Source organism: Micropterus dolomieu, linkage group LG19, assembly GCF_021292245.1.
Source record: "Micropterus dolomieu isolate WLL.071019.BEF.003 ecotype Adirondacks linkage group LG19, ASM2129224v1, whole genome shotgun sequence".
Taxonomy (NCBI): Eukaryota; Metazoa; Chordata; class Actinopteri; order Centrarchiformes; family Centrarchidae; genus Micropterus; species Micropterus dolomieu.
This window is the reverse complement of record NC_060168.1, coordinates 34,671,145-34,693,177: the sequence shown is the minus strand read 5'-3', so window position 1 is coordinate 34,693,177 and position 22,033 is coordinate 34,671,145. Positions and strand designations below refer to the sequence as shown.

General features: G+C 41.3%; 2 protein-coding genes across 3 annotated transcripts in view; both read left to right on the top strand.

Moving 5' to 3' along the window:
* Positions 1-18,642, top strand: part of b4galt7 (xylosylprotein beta 1,4-galactosyltransferase, polypeptide 7 (galactosyltransferase I)) — an 85,105-nt gene extending 66,463 nt beyond the window's left edge. The window contains exon 7 of one of the 2 annotated variants that reach the window (XM_046030520.1): positions 18,510-18,642. In XM_046030520.1, the coding sequence (XP_045886476.1) occupies positions 18,510-18,608 (99 nt within the window). In that variant the 3' untranslated portion in view covers positions 18,609-18,642. Of the gene's footprint in view, positions 1-3,769; positions 4,074-18,509 lie in introns of those variants that run through there. The other variant, XM_046030518.1, reaches the window with a different exon arrangement.
* A 1,174-nt stretch (positions 18,643-19,816) lies between these two features.
* LOC123957322 (calnexin-like) overlaps positions 19,817-22,033 on the top strand; it is a 15,618-nt gene continuing 13,401 nt past the window's right edge. Inside the window, exon 1 of the mRNA XM_046030015.1 lies at positions 19,817-19,939. Within this exon, the coding sequence (XP_045885971.1) occupies positions 19,817-19,939 (123 nt within the window). The remainder of the gene's footprint in view (positions 19,940-22,033) is intronic.

Here is a 22,033-nt window from a genome sequence, read left to right as displayed (position 1 = left end):
CCGTTAGAGGTGACAAGAGCTAATCCTGAGTTAAATGATCTGGCACTTTACAAAATACACGACAATTACACAGATATTTATACTAAGACTTCACGCAGAGCCCACGGGTCACAATTAACATGGGCCTCACACACACACACACACACACACACACACACACACACACACACACACACGTAGCACAGAACGACTCCTGAGATGAAGACTGTGTGTACTGATTTGGCTGCATGTGTAATACAGAGATATCAAATTTACAAAATGGCTGACAGTGAAGACGTGCTGTGCGAGGGCACAAGAATGGATTGTTTTACTTAAGTACTGTGCAAGTGAAGTCGTTAAGTTAGGGCTGGACAGTTAATTGAAGAGTAATCAAAACTGAAATTCTACGGCAACACATTGCACTGCAGTTAAAAGACCTAACTCCGCTGCTCTTATAACCTCACGTGCTTTGATGAATGAGGAGAGGAAGCCAGCCCAGCGTGTTTTACCGTGCTCACACAGTGTGCGGGTGAAAATCATTTGTTCCACATCGATATTAAATCACTGAGTGAAAGTTTAATTAATATTTAGCTAATGGATCTGTGAACGAAACTTTAATAGTTGAGAATATTTAGAGCACAAACCTTGTCAGTGAAATATGAAGGCAAAAAAACAACATTCAAAAACAAAATAATCGTAATCAAGGTGAAATGTTCGTTATTTTGATTTCAGGTGAAATCGTGCAGCCCTACATTAAGTTGAGAATTGGGAAGTGTTTCTGTGACCTTCTTCATATTGATCCAGGTTTAGGAAGAAGGGAAGGCTGCATCTGACTGTGGTTATCTAGTATGCATCATCAGTCATCTCCAAAAAAGGTTTCCTTAAAATACATTCGGTTGCACAAAACACCCTTATGTCTTCTCCTTAAGGTAAGTGTTCACTTAAGTATTTGAGGTTTTCACCATATCTTGGTCTTATACTTAAGGAATCCCTTAAGTGTGTTAAACAGTTCCACAAAAGACCTCCGCAACCAAACTAAGGAAAATAATTTAAGGTACCTTTGACATTGTCTTAACCGCCACATGGTTGAGTTTATGGCGGTAAATGAAGAAATTTTAGATATCCTGAGAAGAGCGTCCGCGACCGGGAGAATCTAATGGATACGCTAAATGATGAGCAGAACGAGAAGGTTGTGAAATTTATCGCCAGCTAGCAATACAGTCTAGTTTATATCTGTAGTGTAAATAAAGTTATTCTCAGCAGTCTTATTGGGTTCCCTTCTATAATTGGGGATGTCTTTTTTTGGCCCGAACAGACAAGGTGTCGTACTTCTTTTGGATCTCCTGGATGAACCTCTTCACAAGACTCCTTGAATTAATTTTCGAAGCGATTTCCTCCCACGTTTGTTGTTCTCCGTTTGCTTTTATTTGCGTATCAGATTTACTTTTTAATACGTGATTTCTTTTATGAAATATTTTCCTCCTTCTTGACTTCTTTCCTTTCCATCTTTGTACGGTAACAACAGGTCAAGTGCTGGTGCAAGCAAACCGTCTCCATGGTAACAGTAGAATTTTACTATTGGAAATTCTCTGTCAGTGCAGCAAACACCTTAATGCTTTTCCTTAACTAAGGAGAGGAGGATGAGAGGGAAGCTGAAAACCATCATGGACAACCCCTCTCATCCTCTCTATGCTTAGCTGAGGCAGCTCAGGAGCTCCTGCAGCCACAGACTCATCCAGCCTCGAGCCTCAAGCTCTTTGGAGTCTCATTTGCTATGTTGACCTAAATTTCCCCTAAGGGGGATTAATAAAGTTTTATCTTATCTTATCTTAAGTGGAGAGTTTACAGACACTAATGACGACGGCGGCTGATTCTCCCGAGCTGATGGTTAACTAGCACACCTACAGGGACATGCTTATGTGTGTGTGTGTGTGTGTGTGTTGCTGGTAACTGTCTCCTCTCGGCCATCTGTACCTGTAGCTTGGCTTCCATCATTAACCAAACCACAGTGATGTCATCAGGGACTGACAGGCGCATCTTTAACGCACACACACACACACACACACACACACACACACACACACACACACACAAACAAAAACAATGTCAAGTAATGATGAAATCATGTGACACTCGAATAACCAAAAACCAGCCTAATGATTTGACTGTAAATCTTTTCTGTACCGTTTCTTTCCCTCTTGCAAACACTCAAAATCACATTCATGTAGAAGCAGGAACTAAAGTTCCAGCTTCTTGTTTCTCCTCCGGCTGGTTAGTGGGGAGCACGCAGAGTGTTAGCAGCAGGCTGCAAAAAAATAAAATCATTACTTAATACTAATACTGTTAGATGTGAAACTGGAGTGTGAAAGACGTGCCTGTTGACCAGGCAGGGAGGCTCTTATGAAACACATTGTCTAGGTGCATTATGGGAAATGTAGGATCCAGACACACGCGTGACTACTGCCAGTATAATATGTTTTTGCTATTCTGTGTTTTTATTGTTCTTGGAATTTTCCAAAAATGAAGGTTTTATCAAAATAAATATTATTATTATTAAATATTATTATATTATTTATAATATATTATTATTATTATTATGAAAAGCAATGTGAGATAACTGTTGTTGTGATTTGGCCAATGATCTTTTCCCTGTCATGCGAGATAACGTGCTTGGATATCCTCACGTCATCTTTTTAGAAATGGTTTGACCTTGTGGGAAAAAAAACGGCCCGTAGAGTGAACGTCTGATGTGGGAGTTACAGGTTTCTCTCTGTTGGATCGGGGATGGAAGCTGCGATTGTTTCCTCTTCTCCCTGAGCAAGACCCTTAACCCCTCGTTGCTTCCTGTATAGGAACTGTAAGTCGTTTTGGATAAAAGTGTCAGCTAAATAAATAAATATGAATGTTGGGAAATGATCACTCACTGTCACCTGTCTGTGTGACGTCTCTGGCCGCTTCGCCGATGTGTTGATGAACAGGTCTATTTGCGATCGTGTGATGATACCTGTAGACTTATGAGCTGCTGTTCTCATCATGATTGCTGTTGTTCTGTGCTTATCGTCAAAGTCTCTCTCTGTTTTGATTTGTTAGCTGCTTAAAAATATTTCGGCTGTTGGGGGAATTCTGTGGCTGTAACTTTGATTAATTTGGCGTTCAGGCAGCCGCTGTCCATGGTTTTGACCAAACGCTGGTCAGAAAATATTTGCGCTGTTGGATCCAGTGTTTTTGGACTAAACGTTGGGATATCTCCTCCTCTGCTGCTCAGATTTGGATAATTATGAGTGCAAAATAAGCTGTGTCAGATCACTGGACACTAAACACTAAAAAACTTAAAAATACTGAGGCGTTGGCCAGTTTAAAATCTTTCTGATCTCTAATAGCCTGTTTAAAGGTTGTCATGCTCTGTTCAGGGACCTCGCACAAAAGCATTCTCCTCGGGACCCTCCCCGCCTCCTTGGCTATTCGTTCTAGTATTTTTGTGGGCCCTGTGTACTCTGTCGCCTTTCCAGCCCTACGCCCTCTCTCTGTAAATCTGTACATCCATAAATTCCAGCCGCAGCTTCAAAGAGGGAGATCTTTCTGTGACTGAGAGCAGCAGAAAGGACAACAACGTGTTTACCGCTCCCCCGAGCAACACAACAAGATTCATTCTGTTAGAAACTAATGAGAAAAGTAGAGAAATCCCGCGGCGGTCTGCTGACGTGTCTCCAGGCAGCAATCAGCTGGGCGGCTGCTCCGACTGTGAGGCTGTTTATTTAAGGTGTTAACACCCACTTGAACTCTGTTTCAGGAGAAGAAAAACAGCTCAAAACCTCAGGCTGAACCCGGATCTGTGGAAATCACTGTGACTCATTCAACAGAGGAAACACAGCAGCTAAAAATAATAGACATCTCTTTTCCACGATGGGAACTTAACAGCCTGTAAGCTCGAGCATCCCCCAACCTGGACGAACCCGTCAGGTCCTGCAGTAACCTCTGGAAGCCAAAACCTTCAGTTCCTCAAGTGACTGCTTGACCCTCCAAAAGAGTCAGTCCCCACAGAACTCCATGTTAAAATACCCAACTTTACAGCAGAAATAAACATGTACAAAACATGTTTGGTACGGTGGTGAACTTTTATTTTGAGGTCCAGTGTGTAATATTTAGGAGGATCCAATGACAGAAACACAATATAATATCCATAACTATGTTCTCAGTGGTGTTTAAAGACCTAACATAATGAACCGTTATGATTTTATTACCTTAGAATGAAACATTTCTACCTACACACACAGCGGCTCCTCTTTGCACCGCCATGTTTCTACGGTAGCCCAAATGGACAAACTGCTCTACAGAGCGTGTTTCATCACTACACTGAAGAAGAAACGTTAGTAGTAGTCATCTGGTTTATTAGAAGTAAGAAAAGAAGTGAAATTTGGACGAATGGAGGACCACACGTGTTATTTAAAGTCTTTAATGCAAAAAGAGGAATAAAGTGAACATGGGACATAAAGAAGTTTACTGAACAGGATACAAATATATAAGAAGACAAATAATACAGACTTTGCCAGCGTAGTCTATATTACGTAAAGATATTAGAACCATATGTTGACAGTTTTCAGCCTTTTTGTTGCTGGTTTTAGAAATTAAATTGATATAATGTACAACCTCATGGAGAAAAAGTTTGACGTTACTGCTGAATTTACAATTGCCAAAAAAATAATACATTTATTATAAAGAACTTATTTCATCCAAGGATCAAGTGAATGCACAGTGAGCTGTTCACCACTAGATGCCACTAAAACTTTTAAATCACCCGTTTAAATTGCATTAAGGCTTGAAGTTCTGCCTAATTAAGGTCATGACACTTTGAGTGACAGGTGGGTATCCTCTCAGGTGGCTAGCCAACACATTCTCACTCCCGACTTGTCACATATTGACGCTTGGTCAAGGCCCTTTGGTGTGGCTTTTTAACGCCCTGGGTTGAAAACATCGGCGTTGTGAAACATTGTAATTTGGTTAAGTTTAGGCAGAAAAACTACTTGGTTAAGGTTCAGAAAAGATCGTGGTTTGGGTTAAAATAACTACGTAGGTCAGTTAACACGTAAGTAACTAACGTCACTTGTGTAGCTTTACATTACATACCTTAAATAAAAATATTTAATCTCGACTTTTTGTTTCACACAAACCCCCATCCACCCCAACCACCACCTTACTCAGTCTTTTCTGTACCTGCCTTTACCGCCCAAAACTGACGCTACAGGGCTTCCCCCACTGTGATGAACTATGACGCTATAGGGATCTCCAGTGGGTTACAAACTGACGCTGATGGGTCTGGACCATGCGTCCATATGTGACAAGTCGGGGAGTGAGAACGGGTTGCAGCCAGGCTTCATTTGGTCTGCCTCAGCTCCACCCACGCTCCACCTCTATGCTCCTTATTGAATTAGCCAGAAGTCAGGCGACGCCACACTGTTCATTTCAGTCTGTAATATCTCTGCTTTAGATGCTGGCGTGACCGGGCCCTTCTGTCGGTTCCAGACACAACACATATTTTAAATTCCCGTCATGTGAGTTTGACCACTGGACTACTCGCACAGGTGTTCACACACATTACACGATAACTTTAATAAACAACAACGCACCATTACTACAGCTGGATGAACCCAAAGTAAACATTTTGCTGTGATTTAGCTGCAATAAATGGATCAAACTGATGCCGAAATAATGACATAATGATGCTGATTTGTTAAACACATAAAGTCATGCTTTGTCAGGTCTGTCAGCAAGATGACAAGCTAACAACTTTTAAAATGCGTGTTTTCTGAATGGAGTTTAGATCGATCAGGGCGATGCTATGCTAACTTCTTTCATAGTAAAGTACAACGACAGCTGGAATCAAGTAACAGACACATATTTTCAGAACTTACCTGGTTACCTAGCTTACAGCAGTCTCCTGTTGTGTTCGTTTAGTATAAATCAGAAATAGTCAAACAGAGCTCTGGCAGCTACAATAACAGAAACACGATGCTCGCTGCTGAGAAGCACGAGTGAAGATAAATCAACAATTTAAACCCAAAAAGTACAAGTAAAAAGTTAATAAAATAAAAGCAGTTAACTCTGAGATCCTGCTGCCAGTGAGCGGCTCTGTTATCAGAGCAAAATGTTTATTTATTTTATAAAGGGCATTGCACTGAAATGGTTCAGGTCCTACTTGGAAGGTAGAACTTTCTGTGTCAGCTGTGGAGAGTTTGTGTCCTCCTCTGCTCCTCTCTCGTGTGGGGGCTCGATATTAGGCCCTCTTCTTTCTTTATTTGCTCCCGTTTGGCTCCATACTTAGGAAGCACGATATGTCTTTCCACTGTTATGCAGACGATCCTCAGATCTATATGCCTCTTAAAAAGAATGAAACTGTTGGGCCGTTAATTAAGTGTCTCGAGGACAGAAAAGCTTGGATGGCTCTAAACTTTTTAAGTCTGCATGAAAGCAAGACAGAAATGATGTTTTTTGGTGGCACTACTGGGAGGCACCTGGCCAAAATAAAGCCATTTCTCTCTAGGCAGACAGACAGTAATCCACACCTTTGTTACCACTCGGTTGGATTACTGTAATGCACAGTACGTGGGGGTCAGTGGATCCTCTATTGCTCGTCTCCAGATGGTACAGAACGCTGCAGCTCGTCTTTTAACTGGAACGCGTAAATATGAGCATATTTCCCCCATTTTAGCCTCACTCCACTGGCTGCCTGTACAGCATAGGATCCATTCTAAGATTCTTTTATCTGCTTTTAAGTGCCTTAATGGCCTTGCTCCGCCCTACATCTCTGAGCTGCTACACGCCTCTCAGGTCAGCCGACCAGCTGCTCCTAAGCGTGCCCAAAACTAAGCACAAGCACAGAGGGTACCGAGCTTTTGCTGTCGCAGCTCCTAAACTGTGGAACGATCTACCTCTGCAAATTAGACGGGCATCTTCACTGTCTGTTTTTAAGGCTCTTCTTAACACCCACCTCTTTTCTCTGGCCTTTGAAAACTGAAGTTGACACTTCTTGTTTTAGGATTTTCTTGTTTTTTGTTTTATTGTATTGTTTTTATTTGTATTTTATGCGTTATGTGAGCTTTGTCTTTAGTGTCTTTTGTGTATTCATTTATTGTTTCACTGTACAGCACTTTGTGTCCACTTGAATTGTAGAGTGCTCTATAAATAAATTTTGATTGATTGATTTGTCCAAAGCTCCGGCGCCACCGTCACCCCCACCTTCACCGGCACCGGCTCTCTCCTGCAGAGCTCCCTGTAACTCAGCAGCTGTTTGTCGGCCAGCAGCACGTCTGCCCCCCCGCTGCGCCCGGTGTCCCTGTCCTCTACACACCACACTCCGAAAAGCCGCTGATAGGCTATCGCGACGCAGTGTCACGCAAATTTCACTGCTGTAGAGTCTCAAACGAGGAGATAAATGTTCAGTTTCAAGTATTCAAGTTTGTGTTTGAAGCTTTAAGAAACACACACATCCAAACGTAAAATTTACACTTCACGCAAACCCGAACTCATTACAAGGCTTAGAGATTTATTTGTGATTTAAAAACTGTTAAATGTGAGCTGCTGTCATGTGCGACTCGTGTTGTGTGATGTGCAGCAGAGCAAACAGGAACGTGTCTGGATGCTGGAGGATATGTGAAGCTGCACACACAGGAAGAATCAAGTTGTTGATTGTAGTTGGGCCTAAATATGAGTGTGACACCGTGTGTGTGTTAGTACATGTATTTGCTTACCTCTGAGTCTTTGTGCTTGTGAGTCGTAGACGTTTTTTTTCTGTGTATCACTTGTGATTCAATTGCAGTTTACTGGCGCTGTGAGAACTGGAGGCGTCGACTTCACTTCCACTCCGGGGCCGAAACATGCTGCCGTGACATATTTCCCTGCGCAGTCGCTGCCAAACGCGCGCCTGCACACAAAGCGGCCATTGTTTTCCGCGCCGCGTCGTGTTTTCACAGCAGACATTGTTGTTTGATGAAGTTATTTGCAGGATGGCTCGTGTTTAACGTGACATATGTTGCTGAAAGGCTGTTAACAGCAAGGAGGAGGTCAAAGGTCAAACAGCAGGTGACAGTCAGGAGTACATTTATTCAGGCACTATACTTTATACTTCTAAATGTTGTACCTTTTACTGCACTACATGTATTTAATTAAACTTTCAAGGTATAGTTTATAGGTGAAATAAGATTTTATTGATCACTGGCACCTATTTTGTTGCACCTTGAGCACTGGTTGTTGTACAGCTGACAGGATTATTAGATTGACAGTGACCTTACGTAAAAACATTTCATGGCTCTTTAACAAATGTGAAGGTTTCCTCATTTCCCTTTTTAATTTATTTGTAATACTTTTTGTACTGACAAACATCACCATTCTAATAGTACGTTTTACTTTTAATACTTTTTTAAAAGCATTAAAAACTTTTAGTCGAGTAATCTTTAGCAAGAGCATCTGTACTTTTTTACTCAAGTACAAGATTTGTGTACTTTGTCAGTCACCTCTATGATCTGTAATTTATTCATGTACTACTTTTGTACTTCTGAAAGCAGGACTTGTTATTTGTAGTGTGAGTATTTTGTACTGACTGTTGTACTGCTACTTTTCTCATGGTGGAGGTTGTTCAGCTAAATAGAAAAAAAGCTGATTTATCTTCCTCCTTGACATTTCAAACCGCATCTTGGAGTCCCCGCCACTTTGAAAGCAAACCTACACCCTCGATCAGTTGTGTTCCCACTTGTTGGACTCGCGTCCTCGGGTCAGTTTATCTGTTGAGTAAAATGTTATCTGACAGCAATCACTGCACGAAGCTAAGAATTGGAACGTGGTGATTTGGGGCTGAAGAGTCGGACGCGTAGTTGGCCGTCACGTTCCTCGCTAATGAGTCTCCATAGCACCTAACTGTCCCACAAACTGTTCCTTTAATATCCGCCAGTGTGTTTTTGTGAAGAGTGTGTGTGTGTGTTGCTTACTTAATTTATGCAGGATAATACAAGGCGCCTTCTGCTGAGCTGCTTCTCCCCTCCACAATAACACACATCTTTGCTCCTTATTCTTTGGCTTCAACCTTCTGTTCTCCTCTTCCTCCCTCATTTCCTCTCACTCCTCCCTTCTCTCTCTCTCTCAGTCTCTCTCGACTCTCCCAGACAACTGTGACTGTTTTAATTCTGACCGTTGATTAGCCCGAATCAATTAAGTCTTCCACGCTGTGTCCAACAGCAGAGCAGCATGGGGTATTTAGACTATTTAGGCTCCCATTCATCAAGCTCCAGCCTGTTAATCACCCTTTAATTACAGACTGCGACTCTGGGATCTCGAGTGGGACATTAAGCTCGCTTGCTTTCCCCGCAGAGGGCTGAAACGAGCTTTGGAGTGGACGCGGGAACGAATCAGGCGGCAGCTCTCGAGTTGCTGTGTCTGTGGCGTCCTGTCAGCTGATTGCACACAAAATCTCTCCGCGTGTCGTACAGGACACACCAGCAGGAATCAATCATTGTGATTGCTAAGCTATAAACAGGTTTAGGTTCACGTACGTGTAGATGTAATGCGCCTTTATAAATATTAAAGAGGAAGAGGAAGGGTAGAAACATTAGAGTACGGTGGAAAGCTGAACTACTCAGCTAAAATACCCTCCCAAAATCATTTTCATCACTTCCTGCCCAGGTGTTTCATATTCCAGTGGTTTTAAAGGCCGATTTATACTTCTGTGTTGAATCTACAAATCATTATTTCTTTCAAGCTTAAAGGCTGATTTTTGCTCCTGAGTGAAAATTGAAGAAACTAGATTGTTAATTATTTGGTTAAACTTTTCTTTATGGTCAGAATGGGACAAACACTCGACTCAAACAGTGGATCTCCTAACAAATCTGAGGTAGAACCTTCAAAACTGTTTTCAGTCCCATTTTCCTCAACAAAAATAAATATTTAAATAGAAAAATTAAGTGCTAATTTGTTTGTGATTCAAATGAATTAAAGCAAATATTTATTGAAGATATATTGAACATTGATTATATTGTTATTGAGGAAAATTATATTGCGATAATTATCATTGTGGGCTGGGCATTTTTTTATTGCCCAGCCCTATTGCAGAGCAACGCAGACACAAACTCACAAGTATGCAGAAGTATAAATTGTCTTTTAATCCGCTCTTTGACAGGCTCTTACTTTGAACTGCAGGAAGTGTTATAGTGGGATAGTTGGGGTTTATTGAAGTGGGGCTTAATGAGACTCAGTCAGTGTGTTACCTGCAGTAGATGACAGGGTCAGAAGCAAAATGTATGTTGCCTAAAAGAAAAAAGTGTACCCTATATTTAGAATATACTCAGAACTCTCTTTACCTTGCCATCTGGCAGCCATTTGCTTTGGAACTACACTTTCTGAACCGTAGAGCCTCCATATTCCTACGCATAACCACAACTTGGTCACTCACTGTCAAAGTTCAACCGACAAAAGCTTAGTAGATGGTAAAGAAACGCACATGTCATCTTTTATTCATCTAACTGAATGCTACTTATTTTACCCTTGACAGTTGATGGATGGATATATATATATATATATATATATATATATACACAGTATATATATAATACATATACGTTTTATATACATTTACATTTGCCTGATGCCTTTTGAAGGAAATGTACAACTAGCAGATGGTTAGCTTAGCTTAGCATAAAGACTGGAAACAGGAAAACGTCAGCCTGGCTCACTTCAAAGTTAACAAAATCCACCTCTGACGCTCCCTGATCAGTGTTTTGTATCTCTCAAGTTTAATCTGTACAAATATAAAAACAACCTTTTGTGGTTTCATGGGAGATTATGTACCGGACTGTCTGCTGGAGCGTGGTGTCAACCTTCACATCATCTAACTGAATGCTCTTGGAAAGAAAGCAAATAAGTTTATTTCAAAATCTTGATCTATTCTTTTGAAATTAGGACAAGAACATTTTCAATATTCAGACTTAACCTCAGCCTTACTTTAGCGCCATGAGGTCCTAAACAGAACCTTAAGAAGCACAGTTCATGCTGTCATTGCTACAAGCAGATATTAACTGTGAGAGAAAAGAACATTTTGCAGAGACGTTACATAATCTGCGGTTTAGCAGATGCATTACTTATGGATTAAAAATGTAATTCAGGCAGTGTTTCTCTCAAACCAATTGGCTGTTGCACATTGGTGGAATATTGGCTAAACAGAAATTACGGGACTCTGTGCCACGGTGCATTCTCTAGATATCTTCATTAAAAATAAATGACACTTTGGAGGAGGAAGTTAAACTCTCTTGTATTCTTCCTCGCAGCTATCGGCATTACTAATCCTTTTTGTGCCTCTCTTGTTCGGCCGTTCAAAGCGACAGCAGGGATAACATCTCTTCATTGACAATCGGCCGTCCTGGTTCGTCAATTAGACCTTGCAGTCGGCTAATCTCCTGCAGGACTGCTCGGGGTTTTCACTCGTCTGAAGGGAGAGAAATGCAGAGCTCTTTAATGCCGTCTAATGACGTTATGGGAGGAAAAGCCCCATGCCGCTGGGAACCTGATAATCCCACTTTGTTCCTTTTAGATTTCTTCAGAAAACCCACCTCCTCCCCCCTCCCAGTTGCTGATCCCCTTCGTGTTGTACCGACACAATGGGGCCCCCACTGTCGGGCCCCGTCCACCTCTTATTCTCTACACACCTCTCTCATTTGTCGGGCCGGGGCCGGGGGCGCGCACCGTATTATTTTCTCCTCAATTAGCAGAAAAGACTTGTGTTGATCACTTCCTCTGCGAAGGTGAGCGAACATTCCTGGAGGCTGCGATCACGCGGGTCATTAGGGAGGTTATCGGCGATGAGACAGGAGGAGCGGCGTCCCCCTTCAAACATTAACACCATTAACACGAGGTGGAAATAAGATTCCTCGCTGATCTCGAGTTGTGGATTTGTTCCAAAACCCACCAACTGCCGCCTCCACCCGCCTGAATGAAGCAAACCTGCACAGAAAGCCGCGATGAGAGTTTCATGTCACGTCTGTTTGGTGGCGGGACGCGGGCCAACAGTTGCCGGCCCTCCAGAGCTCCTCCCAGCTCTTTCAGCCCCATTATGGCAAGGGGGGGGGGGCTTTGATGAACCTGTCCTCCCATTTCCGCTGGAGTCTCACAGACTAAAGTCTGCCAAATCCTTCAATCCATCCCCCCTACCACACTCCCTCTCTGTGGTGTCAGAGAGCAGAGGATGATGGGGGGGCAGGAAAGGTGAGAGCTGAGACCAGGATCAGGGACTGAATGCAGCCGTCAAAATCTCATACTAACAAAGAACAGAAAAAACCCACAGCTGGGTCAGTTCAGTTTAAAATAAAACTTTGTTCACCTTATCTGTTGGGGCACCTTTTCACCTCCATGATACGTTATTTAATTTTAATTCACTTATAAACTCCTGGACTTTCAACAGGTTTTCTGCTCATGTACAAATCTTTCTGCACTAGAACCTCTCCCACATATCTTTGTTCTCTCATATGTCCAGAAGAAAATCATAACATTATGAGACTAAAATTATTATTTAATGAGAATTCATAATCTTTTTTAAAAGTCTACCTGACCTATACTCTGCTGGGCTCCCCTTCAGACTGTACTGAATGAGACCAGTGCACTGCACGTCATCGGAGGAAGAAGCCAAAACCAACACTGCCAACCAGAGCCAGATTGTGCTTCAGGTTTTAGATGTTTATAATGCAAAACTCTACCAGCGAGTCTGCAGGTAGAGCCCCAGCGTGCGCGGCGTACGCCGAGTTGCATCAGCTGGGTGGAGATGATTCTCGTCGACATTATCAGAATATAGATTTGTTTTTCACTGTGTGAGAAGATTGATGCGTGGCACTTAACGCTAGCCTACACAGCGCGACTGAGAGGTCAGTAAGCTGTTACCTGGACAGGACGCCGTTAGTCTCGAGCCCTGCACACTTATCTCTGACTCTGCATCAGTGCTTGAAAGGAAATTTTAAAAAATAGGTGCCAATACTCTAAATGTGGGGGCACAAACAGTGGCGCTCCCAGAACATTTTCCTAGGGGTGGCCAAATGGGGCCACTGAAAAACCTGGGGTGGCACACTAAAACCAAAAGTCATAACTGAATTTCAGGAACTCTATTATGCAAAATATAGACTAATGAGAAAACTATCTTAAAATATGAGTTAAGGAATCACAGACTGATATACTTTGCTTTCTTATTTTACAGTTATTGATATTTATTGTCTAATGTCCATAAACTAAAACCAGTTCAGTTCACATTTTTAGTTCCATAAAAATCCAATTTTATTGTGTTATGTCTTCAAATAACTAACCCTCTTTCATATTAGACTATATAGTTATTTCATTGAAATAGACAATATGTGTCTAAACAGAGTTGTGTGATTATTTAATAACCATACTATTTTATAAAAATGGTTTCAAAACATAGATGCCAGTAAAACTACAATACTCTCTCTCTACTGTGTTTTTAATGTCAACAAACAGCATGGCTCCACCGAGAGAGAGAGAGAGAGAGAGAGAGTGCATTGACACAAGTTACAGTAACACTGTCACAAACCTAAATTAAGAATGCATTATTTAAGCTGACACAAATGAGCCTACAGGGCCATAAGCATAGAGCAGTGAGTTCAACACCACTGAAGTAAACAAGGACGCGCACAGACCAGGTTTTAGGGATCCCGACCCTTTCTATCGCCGCTTTCCACAGAGATCCTGTGATCAAAACACAAAGAATGTCCGCCAATATATATCCCTTCCCGGCTCCGTAGCTTTCATACAGCGCAGCGAGCTGCCATATTGGCAAAATAATCTTGGATAATAAAGCGGCATGAAAGCAGCTATATGCATCATCATGACAACAACCGTCATGATGTATCAACCGATCCAGCACAGTGTGTCAAACGTATTATAAACCAGCCAGGCTACTGACTGTCTGTATATTCATTAAATTGCACTTTTGTCTTCTGCAGCTTTTGGCTAAGTTACCTCCAGAGAAAAACACACGCTGGAAGCAGCAGGCTGACCCGTAGCTCCACTCTGCTCAGTCTGTTAGGCCCGCCCTTTAACCAATCACACTTTTAGAAACGTGACAGGCATCTACATAAACGAATCAGTGTAAAGTGACAACACTTACTGTATATGCTGCTAAGCACCTTTTAACTCAAACCCAGGAGTTACATAATATATACAGTATATTATATATTATATATACAGCCGGGGGGGCAATTGGGTGGCCACCCATTTTATTAGGGTGGGTGTGGCCCCCTCCTGGCAGTGCCGCTGGGCACAAAGAATTCTTAATTGCAAGCTACACAACTTGTATTAGAGAATGTAAACAGTAATTCAGACTAAATGTGTCCCTGATACCTTCTGGACTCTGCAGAAATATAAGTTTTTATCCAGTTGACTAAACCTTTCATGGCTTATTAGAGCAAACAACAGGCGGCACAGTGACAAGTACACCAAGCACCTGCATTCATTAGAAAGAGACGGTAACAGAACTCTGTATTACCAGTGAGTTCAAGCCCAGAACAAGCACTGATAACACTGGTTTTATTTGCCTTATCAAATATATTCACTTGGTGCAGATGCTAAAATATGATGATCCAAGTCTTTCTGACAGATAAAAGCATCTCAATGAAAACTTGAGAGTTTGCTTACTGAAATGCATCTAGTGGTATCTGTTCAGTCAGATTGCAGGTTTCTGCATCCACCCAACACAATGGAGGTGGATGAAATTGAGTTTGTGCTGCTCACAGCAGTGACAAGCACAGTAATTTTACCTCGCAGGACAGTGAAGTTGCTGGCCTACGAGAGAGGTAAAATCACTACTTTTGTCAAGGCAGTCTGGTGGCTTTGACTGTTTCTGGTTAAACAAAAACAATCTTACTCTTTAAAAAGTATGGGATCCTTTCCATAATGCCGTCAGACACTTGTCACAACAATCTGAGCCTGTCAGCAGAACAAACAAGCACTTTAGTAGACGCACTTTGGCGGGGTGCAAGGATTACGTTGCAGCACGATCACTCAATACTGGACCAGTTTTAAAAACATTGTCCCAATTAGTCACAAAACATGGAAATGAGGTCCAGGTTGAAAAACACCATAGTTACCCTTAAAGTGCTCAATTATTTTATTATTTTTAAATTTATTATTGCAAACTTATCTCTGCGCAACAACGGGATTTCCCAACGAGAGTTGATATATTTAACGATATATATATAATATATATTTGTTACCCTAACTGAGCATGTTTACATCTAAATGCTATATTTTTAAGTACCAGATCCTCTTTAATGTTTTCTTGTATTTTCCTCACATTAGTCAGACAACTCTGGACCATATGATCCTCTCTGGTCTCTGATGAGCTTGACCAGGTCTCACCGGGGCTGGTTGGATGAGCAGTTGTCTTTTTCTTGTCTTTAGAGACTCTTTTGTTTCGGCGAGTCGAGGAGAGGGCGACTCCTCTGCCCCCCCACCCCCTCCACCGCCCTCCCCATGGCTGCACCCTCGGGTGCCAAGAGAAACTCAGATCAGAGAAGAAATAAGACAGATGGCCGCTCGCTTTAAAATCAGTCCTCGGTGGCTCGAGACGCCATCGCAGAGCGTCGGCGGTCTTGCAGGAGTCACAGGAAGCAGATGCATGTGCATATGCTTTTCCCTCAAATGATCCCGTGTTTAGCGGAGATGAAGAGGGACACGTCGGTTCTGATCCCAGAGGTCTGCCCACTCTGAACTTGTGCGTTTGCTTCGATGATACTACACAGCAGAGGTGAGGAGTACTGAACAAGTGCAGTCTAGTACACTGCGGGTCTGGATTGTGTTGCGCCGGCAATTCATAAATCGTTGGTCGAGCCTTCGTTCCCAGTAACTGCTGGCTATAAAATAGTGAATTACTTCATCAGGTGGAAGCTGCTGTGATGTTTTTATGGATCTATGAAGGTGAACGGTGTCACTCAGCTTTACTGAGATTTTTAGCCTCTTTTTGATCCTAGTTTTGCTTTTGCAGCAACTTTCCTGTCTGGTTTAGTCTCAGTGTTTCTGATAAAGCCACCGTACGCGACCTAGCAGCAAACAACAGACAGACACAGTTAGAGACGAGCTGGTGAACTGAGCGGAGCATTTAGCAGCTAAAGAGCCAAACATTTCTCTCAGGAGCTGGTGGAGACCAAAAACAGAGCTAAAGGAAGTGACACAAACACGACTCCACTGGATGATCATGCTGCTCTGTGTCTGCTGGATGTAGAAGTAGGAAATGCTAACGTCTACATGATAATATGTAAAAAAAATAAAATAAAATACATTGTCTACAGATTGTTTCTACTGCCCCCAAAGTCTTAGCTAGGGTGTGAAACGGTTGTTAGGAATCATTCGTTGCACCAGTTAAACACAATCAAATACCTAAACAGGATGTCACATGCAGTGTAACAAAACATCTAAAATGAATATCCAGACTTCATATTTATAAATCTAAATTCCAGGAAACAGCCATGGCAGGTTAACTAACTGGGGAAAACAACTTCCCACGCAGCACGCTGTTGTAGGTAAGCATAGAGGCTACAGAGGTTAACATGCACATGATGCAAAACTGTGACGGTCGCTCTACAGTGATGTCAAGAGTCGCGTGAACTTCGATCTGACTGTCCAGACTAAGCCTGGATCTGATTTGGACCACATATGAAAGTGGCTCACATCTGAACTGGAAACAATCAGATTCCACTCGACCTGAGCTATTCACATTGTTATAAACAAATCAGATCTGAGTCACAAATGAAAGCAAGAGAAAAGCCCTCAAAGTAAAGTCAGCGACAGAGAGAAAGAAGAAACTTTATCATCCGTAAATGGAAAGACGCCGTCATCTGAGCGCTCAAACCTTTGACCTTCCAGTTCCAGGACGCTGCGTCTCATCGTGAGCCGCCTCTGCCGTCATCTCGTGCTAATTGCTGCTGAAGGCCGGCTGTCGAGCACCAGCGTAGCATCAGACACAGCCATGTCAGCTTGTGCAAAGATTTCACAGTTTGTCTCTGAGCGTCATGATTCAGAGTTGAAACTGTTTGTTTTCAGTCTGTTCTGTATGCGGACATGTTTTATCCAGCGGCAACAGAACTACTGGTAGCAGTGAAAGTAGTTTGGGTACAACAATATGTACCATGAGACGACAGAGACCGTCACATCTCGATTCAATTTCGCTTTATTGGCATGAATGTAAAACAACAATATTGCCAAATCTACAAATAAATTACAAAAGAACAATTAATTTCATACAGTTCAATAAATAAAGTAAATAAAACAGTAAAAGTGTCTGTTTGTGTGTGTAAAAAGAACACCACATATATATATATATATGTACACACACACACACACACACACACACACACACACACATACATATATATATATATATATGCATTGAAAATAAAGTAAATAAAACAGTAAAAGTGTCTGTCTGTGTGTGTTAAAAAATAAAATAATAATTTTAAATATATATATATATTAAAAATAAAGTAAATAAAACCATGAAAGTGTGTTAATAAAGAAGTAATGGTAAAGTAAATAAAAACAATAATAAATAAAGAAAAATAAAAATTTAAATAAAGAAAAAAGACAGTAAACGTGTGTGTGCATACATTGACTGACAAAAAATAAATAAAAAAGAACTAAAAAGTCTGTGAAATGTGAAATAAAAAACAAAAAAAAACAAATAAAGGAACAATTACTAAAATGACAAACAATGAAAACAATAATAATTTGAAAATGTTTCAGTACAATTATTTAACATATTCAGTCTGGACTGAGTTTCCACTGGTTGTCCTCAGTTCGTGGCATGACGAGATATATTTTGCAGCAATGATTTGGCATTCTGGCATTTCTCCCAGTAAACAGGGGAGTTTCTGTCCGTCTGATAGAGATTCGAATTCTGGTATATTTAGGAAATTTTTTTCTCTTAATGTTTTATATTTAGGGCTTGAGGTTAGAAAGTGCAGCTCTGTCTCTACCCATGCGACCCTTTTCTATGGCCAGGCTGCGTTCACTCAGTCTGTATGTTGTCAACACTTTTCTTAGGTTAGGACAGTTTATTGTGCTCAGCTAATTTGCCAGTGTGAATTCTCTTTTTAGGGTCAGATAGCATTGTAATTGTAATCTCCCCCCGGTGCAGTGCTGGAATGTCAGTAAGTACATTTACACATGTATACAAGTACAATTTTGAGGTACTTTTGAGTAGTTTCATTTTCCGTCTCTTTGTAGTGCTACTCCACTACATCTCAGACTCCATTTATTTGACAGCTATAGTAGAATTTAAACTCCTCCTCAGGTCATTAAACCCAAATTCCCAGAAGACATGACCAACGGTGAGTTTTGTTTTGAGTGTATTAATTTATTATGTATTTTTTCGTGACTCCTCGCTGTGAATAAACTAACTCCGTTCATCGCTCTTGTTTTTTCTTCCCTTCTCTTCCTGTGTCTCTTTTCCTTTTTTCCACTCTTTCCTTCTCTTTTCTCATCTCAAACACCTGCAGCGCCTCAGGGCAAATCTCTCATCCTCCGCTAACTCCAAACACACCGACCTGTCATACACACACACACACACTCAGCAGGAGGAAGTGAAGGAAGTGTGACACCTCAAGTGTTTTTCCAAAGGTCAAAACATCTCAGACAATCTTTCTCCGTCCCTCCAGGAATCAACATCGACAGGTAGAGTTTACCCATCAGCCCCTCCTTCGTGCACTTGAAAAGTTGCTTTGCAGAAATCACATTACACTTTAGTTGTTACATTTTAATCCTGTCACTTATAAAATACACAATACCACAGTGTAGAAATACTCAAGTAAATACAAGTAAAAGTACTGCGTTCAAAATCTTGAATGGCCTTTATGAAACCCAGCAATGTTGTTTCCTATGAACCTTAATGATTAAAAAGTCATCTAAAGGCTTAGCAGATCAGATCTATACAGCTCTGGAAAAAATTAAGAGACCACTCCATATTTGTCAAATCAGTATCTCTACATGTGCGGCAGCAATTCCACTCCAGTGGCTGTTAAATTCCTACACAGGCACACTTCATTCTACTTAATGAGGTGCTGATTAAGTGATCACCTGCGCCAAATCTTATTTAACGAGGAAACTATCGTTTTGCAATAGGACCAGCTGGATGGCAACAACAGTGCTAGTAATACCTCAAAGGTAATCTGAACAAAAAAAGGAACCAGCGACCATGCCGAAAGAGTTAAAAGGAAAAGTTTTGAGTGAGGAAAAGAAGGGTTCAATTCTGGCATTACTGGCAGAAAGATACAGTGAGTGTCAGGTTGCTTCCATCCTTAAAATTTCAAAGACGGCAGTTCATAAGAACAAGGTCAAGCAACAGACACTGGGAAGCACAAAGCTACAGACTGGCAGAGGGCGAAAACAATTGTCCACTGACGTAGGATGACGTCAAGTGATTTACAAAAAGAATGGCAAACAGCAGCTGGGGTGTAGTGCACGTCGAGGACCGATCGAAACAGGCTCCTGGCACCCACTGTTAAATTTGGTGGAGGATCAGTGACGATCTGGGGGTGATTCAGCAAGGCTGGAATGCCTTTGTGAAGGACGAATGAATCAAGCATCGTACACGTTTATCCTGGAAGAAAACCTGATTCCCTCTGTTCTGACAGTGTTCCCCCAACTCTGAGGATTGGTTTTTGCAGCAGGACAACGCTCCATGCCACACAACCAGGTCAATCAAAGTATGGATGGAGGACCACCAGATCAAGACCCTGTCACGGCCAGCCCCAATCTCCACACCTGAACCCCATTGAAAACCTCTGGAAATTTGATCAAGAGGAAGATGGAGGGTCGCAAGCCATCCAACAAAGCTGAGCTACTTGAATTTGTGCGCCAGGAGTGGCATAACGTCACCCAACAGCAATGTGAAAGACTGCTGGAGAGCACGCCAAGACGCATGAAAGCTGTAATTAAAAATCAGGGTTATTCCACTAAATATTTACTTAAAATATTAGTATTGTGTTGTTTAAAAATTAATGTGAACTTGTTTTCTTTGCATTGTTTGAGGTCTGAAAATAAAGCATCTTTTTGGTATTTTTTTTACCAGTTGTCCTTTTCTTAAAATAAATAATCTAAATAAGTTTTTTATTTGTAATTTAGTAGAAATGCTGTCAAAATGTTTGTAGAATAAAAAAAAATGTTTATTGTAATCAAATACATACCTGTAAAAACTGATAATAATGCAGGGGTCTCTTAATTTTTTCCAGAGCTGTATGTAGTTTTTCCATAAAATTACTTGTGAATAAATCCCTTTTTTAGTTCCTTATTATGTAGCCTCACTTAGAAATGAAGCACACGCCTGTTTTCTATGTTGCTTGGAACAGCCACTATTCTGCTTCTTATGTGAAGGCGTCGGGTCGGGATGTAGCGACAACATGCAGTCCACTAACACTGCAAAACAACCGGCTCCCAGCACAGCACAGACTCCAACACAAGGATAAAAACAACAATAACAGTTTATGTGCTGGAGCCCTTCAGGCAATATGAGAATCAGTTAATGTCGGGTGAAAACACACTGCTAACACCGACCAGTTGCTAACGTTATCTGGTGCAAAATACTACAGTCGTAATGTTATGACTTTCACGTTACTTGGCCAGCTAACGCGACCCTCATTACTATCCTCTGTACCACCGGATTTGAGTTGCCTCTGAGCCGGTAGCGTTGAAGAAACAGAGCCTGAGCATGTCTGTGTGAAAAGCCACAGCCGCAGGCTGGTGTTTCCGCATCGTTCCACATTGTGTTTTGGATTATGCTCGCTCATGAGTTCAGGTGAACACGTGTACGAGCACAATCTTAAAACCGCACTGCTAGTGGCCGCTGAAAACCCCAAATTGCCCCTTGAAGCCTGGTTGCTAACAGTTGCATGTTGGGCAATTTGAGTAATTAGCATTATAAACTTATTAATCGCTCTCGTCAAAGACGCCAGACTCCCTTGACAGTAGCAGTAATTTTACCAGGAGTCGCTGCCGCCACCTCAGCCGGTTAGCTTGTTTGTGTTATTGTGTCACTGTGGAGTTTTAAAGGGTTGAAAACACTGAAATCACACAGTAAGACAAACAACCGAACTCAAGTTGAATGTCATCCACTGGTCCATAGGCGACACCATTACTGGGTCCAAGAAAGCTCCAGTAGACTATAAAGTTTGATTCCCCTCAAGTTAAACAACTATTTATTTATTAGTATACCTGAACTACAACTCCCATAAAGCTTTACCAGCTCAGGCAAGTTTATTTGTACAGCACATTTCAACAACAAGGCAATTCAAAGTGCTTTATATTAAACATAAAAGCAACACGGAGAAATTGAAAAAGAAACACGTTAAAATATAATTTTGAAAAGGGTGAAATTGAAAATAAAAACAGGATTTAAATGAAAATAAAAACAGGGTAAAACAGGACAGTAAAAGTACAATCAGGGTTAAAAGAGTTGAGTTACAAATATTTTTTGTTTTTGAAAAGAGAATAAACAGAAAAGTATCTACTCTCTCTTGCTAGTCTGTACTCTGGTCCAGAGCAATATTTGGGTCCACTGAGTTTGGTTACATCTGAGGCTTCGTGCTGCAAACCCAACTTATCAGCTGGTAACCCAAGTTACCTTTGTGTCATTGTAACTTGGGTTACCAAGCTGAAACTTGGTTTCATCCGTATCCATGAAATCCGCCAACGGTCTCCTGTAATGTCTCTTCTCCTGGCGTCAGTCAGGCGTCAGGTGACCTTTAACCTGCGGCAGAAACGGGGGGGTTGTTTTCACTAAAAAGAGAAATATTAAAAAAACAACACATCAGATCTTGTTTTTTTTTTCTCATTTGAATTATAATGAATAATTAGTTGGAATTTAATTTTAAAAACTAAATTATCTGTATTTTCAAGGCAGTTTTGAATAAAAACACAAAGACCGGGAATAAATCAAAACACATTCAGAACTCGTGATCTTTACGTCCATTTGATCAAAATGGATCAACAAACCGAAAAATGTTTAGGTGTGTGTGTGTGTGTGTGT